This window comes from Chelonoidis abingdonii, chromosome 2 (genome assembly GCF_003597395.2).
Source record: "Chelonoidis abingdonii isolate Lonesome George chromosome 2, CheloAbing_2.0, whole genome shotgun sequence".
NCBI lineage: Eukaryota > Metazoa > Chordata > Testudines > Testudinidae > Chelonoidis > Chelonoidis abingdonii.
Window position 1 is genome coordinate 151704953 of NC_133770.1, and position 9406 is coordinate 151714358.

Consider the following 9406-nt stretch of genomic DNA (forward strand, 5'->3'; position numbering starts at 1 on the left):
CTTCTTTGCAGTCTGAATTTGTCTAGCTTCAACTTCCAGCCATTGGATGGTGTTAGACCTTCCTCTGCTAGAATGAGGAGCCTAATTATTACACAGTTGTTCCCCATGTAGGTACTTTTAGACTGTAATTAAGTCATCTTCTCTTTGACAAGCTAAAAAGATTGAGCTCCTTGAGTCTATCACTATAAGGCAGGTTTTCTAATCCTTTAATAATTTTCATGGCTCTTCTCTGCACCCTCTCCAATTTATCAACATCCTTCTTGAATTGTGGGCTTCAGAACTGGACACAGGATCCCAGCAGCGGCTGCACCAGTGCCAAATACAGAGGGAAAATAACCTCTCTGCTCCTACTTGAGATTTCCCCATTTATCCATCCAAGCAGCGTATTAGCCCTTTCGGCCACAGCATCACACTGGGAGCTCATGTTCCACGGATTATCCATCGTGACCCTCAAATCTTTTCCAGAGTCCCTGCTTCCCAGGACAGAGTGCCCCGGCCTGTAAGTATGGCCTACGTTCTTCGTTCCCAGCTGTTTACATTTACATTTAGCTGTATTAAAACACATGTTGTTTGTTTGCATCCAGTTTACCAAGTGATCCTGGTTGCTCTATATCAATGACCTGTCCTTTTTGTGATTTACTACTCTCCCAGTTTGTGTGTCATCTGCAAACTTTGTCAGGGATGATTTTATATTTTCTTCCAGGTCATTCAAAAAATGTTAAATAGCATAGGGCCAAGAACTGATCCCTGCAGGACCACACTAGAAATACATCCAGTCAATGATGATTCCCCATTTACAATTACATTTCGAGACCTATCAGTTAGCCAGTTTTTAATCCATTTACTGAGTGCTATGTTAATTTTATATTGTTCTAGTTTTTTAATCAAAATGTTATGCAGTACCAAGTCAATGATTTACAGAAGTCTATTATATCAACACTATTACCTTCAGCAACCAAATTTATAATCTCATCAGAAAAATATATCAAGTTAGACAAATATATATTTTCCATAAACCCATGTTGATTGGTATTAAGGCATTAAGTCCTTTAATTCTTTATTAATCGAGTCTCAAAGCAACAGCTCCATTATCTTGCCTGGGATTGGTGCCAGACTGATAGGCCTACAATTACCTGGGTCATCCCGTTTACCCTTTTTTAATATTGGCACAACTTTAGCTTTCTTCCAGTCTCCTGAAACATGTCTGGTATTCCAAGACTTATTGAAAATCAACATTAACAGTCAAGCGAGCTCCTCAGCCAGCTCTTTTAAAACTCTTGGATGCAAATGTGACCCCAAAACCCCTTAATGACAACAGGCAAGGGGGTTACAGGAATGTCCTGATTCTGTTATATACATTCTGGTTCACCACAGAATGTCCTGTGAGGTCTCAAATGAAAGCTGGTGTCATATTGGTCATTAATATCACTGTGAAATGTATGTCCATAAGGAGTTATGTACATAGATTGAAGATATGTTCTTAGAGTCTGTATCAAGGTTCGAGTCACTGACAGAGGTGAAAAAAGCAGGTTTTGTGTCAGACAAGAGGTGTTTATTCACCTGTCTCTCTGCCGGGATGGAAATGAAGCATTGTATGCTAACACACTGTACTCTAGCCCACTTACATATGAAGTCAACAGGGAAGCATGCATGGAAAAATAAACCAGGGGTGATTATCTTGTCTCTGAGCACAGGCAATGAATTTTGGGGATTATAAATAGAAGACAAAGAAGACACCCCCTTACCCTTCACCTGGGAAGTAAACGGGCAGTGCGTCTGCATTCGTGAAATTGGGATCTCAGCCGACCTTGGCTGAAAAGCTGAAAAACACTTTGGGGTGAGATGAACTTCTTTAGACAGGTGGTTAATTTGTTAGTTAAGTTTAGTCTCTAGAAGGCATGTTCTGATTTAGTTTTATATGTAACCTTTTGTTTCCAATATTCGTACTATCACTTGAACCTTGAATCTTTGATGATAAACTTATTCTTGTTGTCACTATTAATATATCTCAGTGCTATCATATTAAGAAAGGTGCTGAGTCTGAGCTGAATCAGACAGGCTGGTGTGTACATTGGTCCTTCCCTGGTATTTCTGTGAGTGTTCAGGGGATGGGGCTATAGGCATGGCCGGAGAATGCTTCACAGGGCATTGGGGTCTGGGATTATTAACCTGTAAGGCCAAGTAAGGCCTGGCTTAGCCCAGAGGAGAATGCTAACAGGCTGGTGGTATCGAGAGATGACACCCAGTGAAGCAAAAGCAAGACTCCTCACTGAAGACGGGGGCCCACAAGGTGACTCACAGTCCTGGGTACCCTGAGAACTGTCACAGAAAGTTATCTGGACTTGCTGATTTTAAAATGTCTAATTTTAGCAGTTGCTGTTTAACACCCTCCTGAGATACTAGTGGAATGGACAGAGTGTTCTCATACGATGATGCTACATCTGTTTTTTTCCCAAATAGAGAACAGAAATAGTTATTGAACACTTCTGCCTTTTCTGCATTATTATTGATGATTGTACCATTTCCATCTAGTAAGGGACCAATACAATTGTCAGGATAATTTTTGTTCCTAAAATACTTAAAAAGCTCCTTCTTATTGTCCTTAACTCTGTTGGTCATAGATGTCTCCTTCTGTCCCTTTTGTTTCCCTTATCAATTTTATACAATTTACAGCTTCTGATTTATATTAACTTGTTATCAACTTCTCCTTTCTTCCATTTATTTATTTTATTTTTTATAGCTGCCTTCATTTCCCCTCTAAACCAGGTCATTTTTTAAAACCAGTATGGCCTTCTTCTTCAATTGTGGGATTGTGCCTTTTTGGGCATCTAGTAATGTGTTCTTAAATAATTCCCAATTACCATCCACATTTTTATGATGAAATAATTGCAGATGATTGGGTAATAATTGTTTTCAGTTTTGTGAATTTAGTCATTTTACATTACCAAGTATATATCTCACTGGTCTGGACTTCATTCTATTTGCACATTATAAATGTGATCAAATCATGATCATAAGTTACCATTAATATTTAGTTCTGTGATCAGTTCTTCATCTGTCAAGACCAGGTCTAATACAGAATTCTCTGTCTTGGATGCAGCACTTTTTGAGTTAGGAAATTGTCATCTCTAATGTTTAGAAATTCCAAGGATGTTCTAGTTCTGGCAGCGTGAGACCTTCAGCATGTGCCATTCAGATTGAAGTCCCCCACGATAATATAGTTTTTCCCCTACACATTGTAGATAGGTGCGTAAGGAAGCAGTTATCCTGTTCATTTGTGGGATTTGGTGGTTGGTTGCAGACACCAACTAATACCTCGTCTTGTGCTTTAGCCATTAAAACATTGATCCATAAGCATTCAAGAATGTTCTCTTCCAAATAAACAGCAACTCAGAAGCAGATAATGCCATTTCTGACATACATCTTTTGCCCACTTGCTCCTTCCTAAATAAGTTATAACCATTGATTTTAACATTCCAGTCATGGGAATCGTCCCACCAGGTTTCAGTAAATAAAGAGGACGGTGACCAATTGTTCGCCAGGTCCACTGAAGGCAGGACGAGAAGTAATGGGCTTAATCTACTATAACCCCTAGATCCTTTTCACCTAGCCAGTACTACCACCTAACCAGTTAGTCCCCATTTGTATTTGTGCATTTGAGTTTTCCTTTCTATGCGCAGTATTTTGCCCTTGTCTCTATTGAATTTTGTCTTGTTGATTTCAGACCAGCTCTCCAATTTGTCAAGGTTATTTTGAATTTTAGTCCTGTCCTCCAAAGTGCTTGTTACCCATCCCTTCAGCTTGTGCAAATACCTTCCTCCCTTCAAAAAAAACACACTCCTTTTACCTTGGGATCCAATAGGAGCTCAAAGGCAGCTAAGAGCTCGCCCGCTTCCTTCTGCTGCTTTGTGATTGGATACCATTGGAGGCGGGGGAGGTGTCGGGATCCAAGATCCAGACATACCAGTGGGGAACACATGCTCCTCCCCAGGAAGTCATCTTTGTCCTAATATAAAGAGGAGATATGATCAGATCATGTGAATCATGGGGCTGCAGATCCCCTTCACCTGCTCCTCCTTTACCCCCTTCCCTGGGATCTCGCACTTACAATGATGTCCCGGCCAAACAGCTCCAAAACCACCAGCGGCGGGTCCTGCCGGGTGGCCTGGGGGTCTCCGTAAATCAGTATATGGTCGAAGATGAGGGTCTGGTCCCAGCTGGGGCTTAGGGTGGCAGTCAAGGTCTGCGTGCGCTGACTCCTGTGCAGGAAGGACACGTGGGCATAGGGATCTGGAGGAAGGAGACAGGAGAGATGGGCTGTTCACTCATAGAGTCATAGAATATCAGGGTTGGAAGGAACCTCAGGAGGTATCTAGTCCAACTCCTCTACTCAAAGCAGGACCAGTTCCCAACTAAATCATCTCAGCCAGGGCTTTGTCAAGCCTGACCTTAAAAACCTCTAAGGAAGGAGATTCCACCATTTCCCTAGGGAACCCATTCCAGTGCTTCACCACCCTCCTAGTGAAATAGTGTTTCCTAATATCCAGCCAAGACCTCCCCCACTGCAACTTGAGACCATTGTTCCTTGTCCTGTCATCTGGTATCACTGAGAAAAGTCTAGAGATGCCATCCTCTTGGAGACCCCCTTTCAGGTAGTTTTGAAAGCAGCTATCAAATCCCCCCCATTCCCTCTCTTCTGCTGCATACAATAATCCCAGTTCTTCTTCAGACGCTCTCCTCATAAGTCATGTGCTCCACCCCCTAATAATTTCGTTCCCCTGCTGGTACTCTTCAATTATTTTCACATCTTCTTATGAGTGTGGGTCCAAAACTGGAGCACAGATATTCCAGATGAGGCCTCACCAATGTTGAAATAGAGGGAATGATCTCATCATCCCAATCTGCTGCAGTGCTCCTACGCTATACAGCCCAAAATGCTGTTATCCCTTCTAGGCAACAAGGGCATGCGGTCGACTTCACTAAATCAGGGCTTCTCTATCCACTGTAAACCCCTAGGTCCTTTCTGTCAGATACTGCTTCCTAGTGCCACTCGGTCCCCTAATCATGTAGCAGGCATGGATTCTCCATCACCTAAATTGTCAGTGCACTCTGGAACTTGTCCTTGTGTGATCTCATCAGGTTTCTTTTGGCCCAATATTCTAATTTTATCTAACGTCCTCTGATACTAGTCCTTACCTCTCCTGCGTACTACTCCTCTCAGCATATGCTACTTCCTACCCAGGTTTCGTGTCATCTGCAAACTTGTTGATGGAGCTCTGCCTCTCTGCCTGAAGGGAACTTTGCCAGAGATAAGGAGAAACAACCCTGCTAGCTGGAGCAGCCACTTGGATGGAGCAGTTAGATCCCAAGACACGAGGAATGTCAAAATAAGAGACTGTCTGGGAAGCAAGCTTGAAAAGGCAAGGGTGCCCCATAGGAAGACTGGTGGGTGGCCCAGTATTGAGTTGGATTTGCTTTTTGCTTCAGGACATTTCAGGGCTAAGCCCCTCCAAGCCCCCACCTCCCCACAAGGGATAATTAATCAGTGGACTGGAGCCCAACTCTGTGAACACCGGAGACAGAGACTTCCTCCCCCTGGGAGGCCTGTGGTTGAAAGTCTACAAGGGGGAACTGCTCCAACCAGACCGCTACAAGCTTACAGTGTAAATAGACAAGACAGACTGAGGGTGGGGAAGCGGGTCTAACACTTCCCCAGAGTGGGCAATCTGATGAAGGCAAACATCACGTTAGTTCATCATTTATTCATTAATTTATTTATTTGCTGGTGGATTTAGATTGGAGAAGATCAGCTAAATGGAAAGAGAAGGGAAGTGGGCAAAGGGGACAGGGCAGGGGAGAAGAGGCTAAAAAGGGCAAGGGTGGAGTGGAGCTTAGCTGAAAGGAGCGTGGGAGAGGTATTGGAGGAGGGGGAGCAGGAGGGTTGGAGCGGCAAAGTGGGGGGGGGACACAGCGTGGCTGGAGCGGCAGAGCAGGGGGGCAGGGGGAGTAACAACGGGCGGCTGGCAAAGAAGGGGAAAAACAAAACAAAAAACTCTACAGGGCAACTGGAGCCAGGGGACTCCCTGTGCTGCAGAGTGCATGCCCGGTCTAATGTGGGGGAAGGGGAGGGAGCGCGGGGGAGAGACAGAAGTGGGGCAGCCAGCACTTCAGCAGGGCACTCACTCCGCGGCCCCGATCGCTGCACCACCTGCCGGGAGGGCTCCGCTCCACTCCAGTTGGCGGGGAGGGAAGGACGCGGGCTGCCCTGCCAAGTTTGCTGCAGGGTGCTCCCCTCCTCCGCCCCCTACAGGGTGGCTGGAGCAGCGAAAAAAAAAAAAAGTAGCTGTGCCGCCCTAGGTTTGGGCGGAAGCTGCCCCGTAGCACAAGCTTGCTCAGCTGGTGCCTGGAGCCGGCCCTGACAGTGTAGGCCATTCAGAGCTCCCATGCCCAACAGGGGGGACCTATCTGGCCTTGGGGGATTATACCAGGGGTTGCATCAAGAATATTTGTGTTAGGCCCCCAGGTGTTATGATCTGGGGGTGCCAGGAGATGGGTGGGGTAGAGTAGGGAAGGTCTGAAGAGGCATATGCTGAGGGTGGCGGGGTTTGCCTCATGTCACCTACCGGAGGAGCTCCTGCCATCGCTTGGTGTCAGATCCCTGGCTTGGTAGATGTAGCAGCGTAGCTGGTAGTAACTGGGCTCTGGAATATGAAGAGTTCACAGGTCTCACCCACACTCCTCTTCACCTGTTACGCAGAGGTGCCCTGCGGTGTCCCCCCATTCCTGCCACCATCCAGGGCCCAGCTGCAGAGGCTTCAGTCCTTCCGTCCATGGAGAGGGGCCCAGGAGGAGCCAGTGATTGCAGGGACTCTGAAACCAGTGGCTGGAGGGACAGATTGGGGGGCCACCTTTCTTCTAGGGCTCTGGGGCCAGGTGTGATCCCCTCCATGTCAGTGACTCACGCTGGAAGACACAGGTGATCAGAGGAGTGTTCAGCTGCAGGATGTTCTGGGCTGGGGACCTCTTCTCTCTCTCTCCCTCCTCCAGGATCTTTTTCTCTTGCTCCGTTTGTTTCTCTTTCCCTTCTCCTTCCTCCTTCTCTTGATCTTCAAACTCCACGCCCTAAGCAGAGAGCAGCCCTCAGCCCCTGGGTACCCTCAGCTGCAGGTTGTCCAGCTGGAAGTGCTGGTTCCCGGGTGGAGCTCTCACCGCCAGGATGCCCTCAGCACCCCCTTCCGGCTGCAGGTCCTGCTTCCTGTTTCCAACTCCACTGGAGTCTATAAGCCCCTGCCCTGGCTATACATCCTCACTAACACAACAACCACTTCCTCCCACCTCTGTTGTAACCACCTCCATCATCCCTCTCCGCTCCTCTCTATGGCTGCATCTCCCTGGGGCTCAGGAGCACCCTGCCTTGGGTCTGTGAGCTACCTTGGGGCAGGCTGACCCTTCTGTGTCAATCAGCCCTCTCTAGCCTATGGAGACCCTGCTTTGGGACAGTGGTTTGTGATAGTGGCTGGGCAGGTGCTTTCTGGGAGAGGAAAGAAGAGAGGCTCCAACTGGACAATGGGCCAGGGGTTGCACTCCTCCCTCTCTAGCCTGAGACGACCCATTGGCATAAGGCTGCATGCACAGCTCCTACTGGATCAGCTGCAGCCAGGGGGTTTCCAGCTGAGATCTGCCTGCCTCGGGGAAGCCTCCTGTTGGCTCACTCTGCAAGGCTGCTGCCTACAAGCCTCCCAGTTCCTGTCATGCCCAGTGCATGGGTCTGTGTGGGTCTGGCCAGCTGATAGCGGGGAAGGGGTTCCCAGCCATTCTAGCATTTGGCCAGCCAAGGATAGGATCTTACTTAGAATAGCGGTCAAATGAACAGCCAAGGGCAATGCCCCTTTGCTGCCTGGCCTCTTACCAGGGAGCCCTCCAAGAGGAAAATGGGAGCCACCCTGGCAGGCTGCACGGGCACAAGCTTCCTGCGCCAGCAGCGCCGCCGGTAAGTGTCATGCGGCCGGGGCTGTAGGTGGAACTTCCAGCCAAAAAAGGAGGCGTATTCCCAGGTGTCCTCTTCCGCCAGCTTCCCTGTAGAGTGCTGCAAAAATGGGACAGTCCTGAGAAAGAGGGAAGAGCTGCGCCACAAGGATCCAGCTCAGATTCAATCCTGACCCTCCGTAAGTTTCCCCCAAAGCAAGTCCCCTCCCCGGCCACCGGGTTTCACCCTGAGACACTTTGGAGCTTTCCAGCTCCATTCTGCAGACTTCAGAGGCTCAGGTACAATCCGTGAACCTGGGGGGGTGAGTCTCCAAAGAGCTCAGTTGACTTTGGTGGAGCCCCAGTGATTTGCAGAGGAGCCAGGCCGCCTTACACCAGCTGAGGGTTTGTCTTCGCAGTGCGGTGTGTGTCTGATGCTCCCTCACCCCGCAGGTGCTGGGAGCAGCCCCTTCCGAGCCAGCCCCACAGGCACCATGAGCACAGCCCCTGAGCTCGGCCACTCCCACCACTTACCAGCTGGAGAAAGGAGGCGATTTCCTGCTCCTGGTTCTGAGCGTTCAGGTCCCGACAGCGTCTCCGCAGCCAGCGCCGACGCCGGTGTGTGTGGTATGTCTTCTCTGCAGCATTCCAGGACTGGGGGGTTCCAGTGGGGGGAATGCCAATGCCGTACTCCCAGCCTGAGAGAGGAGCCGTGCTGCCATCAGGACCTGGGAGGAGGCCCCAGGCAGGTGTGTTCACATCCTGGTGATCGGACCCTCCCTCATGAAACGAGGCAACCTCCTGCATGGCCTCTCCTGCTGCCTGGGCTCGCTCCCCAACCGCCTGGGATGGACAAGGTTCTGATCCTGTGACCAGGGCCGGTGCAAGGATGTTTCGCACCCTAGGCAAAACTTCCACCTTGCGCCCCCCGGCCCTGAGGCACCCCCCCTCCGTGACAGCTCCCCACCCTCTGCCCTGAGGCACCCCCCCCGCCCCAGCTCACCCCTGCTCTGCGCACGAGCACCCCGAGCAATGTGCTGCCTCTTTTTGGCAAAGGGACTGATCTGGGGCCTGAGGCGCAGTGCAGGCAGGGCCCGGAATGCAACCAATTATAAAGCGAAGTCGGACTGGATTTGGGAGGCGCCATTGCTTTCAGCAGGCAACCGCGGCGGACCGGATTCTTCGGTCTGCTCCGAAAGTTGACCGCGCGGCATTTAGGATCAACGAGGGGTGGGGCAGAGGAGAAGCACTGCGAGCGGCCGTTACTGCAGAAAGTCAAAGGGGCGGCTATGCAGGGGGAACTACACCCACCCCAGCTCATCCCTGCCCCGGCCATCTCCCCGACCACACTGTAGCTGCTCACTTCTCTCACCTCCAGGGCTTTCAGACTAAGGACTGGCACCGCAAGCTAGGGAGGAGGAGAGAGTGAGCGCCATTGGCG

At 49.5% G+C, this 9406-nt stretch overlaps 1 protein-coding gene across 1 annotated transcript in view; it reads right to left on the reverse strand.

Annotated features, from left to right (window-relative positions):
- The window catches only part of FER1L5 (fer-1 like family member 5), a 100067-nt gene that overhangs the window by 37936 nt on the left and 52725 nt on the right, over positions 1–9406 (reverse strand). The window contains exons 25-30 of the mRNA XM_075062003.1: positions 8500–8663; positions 7910–8086; positions 6963–7038; positions 6624–6701; positions 4109–4290; positions 3848–4006 (exon numbers count right to left, since the gene is read on the reverse strand). Coding sequence (XP_074918104.1) covers positions 3848–4006; positions 4109–4290; positions 6624–6701; positions 6963–7038; positions 7910–8086; positions 8500–8663 — 836 coding nt within the window. The remainder of the gene's footprint in view (positions 1–3847; positions 4007–4108; positions 4291–6623; positions 6702–6962; positions 7039–7909; positions 8087–8499; positions 8664–9406) is intronic.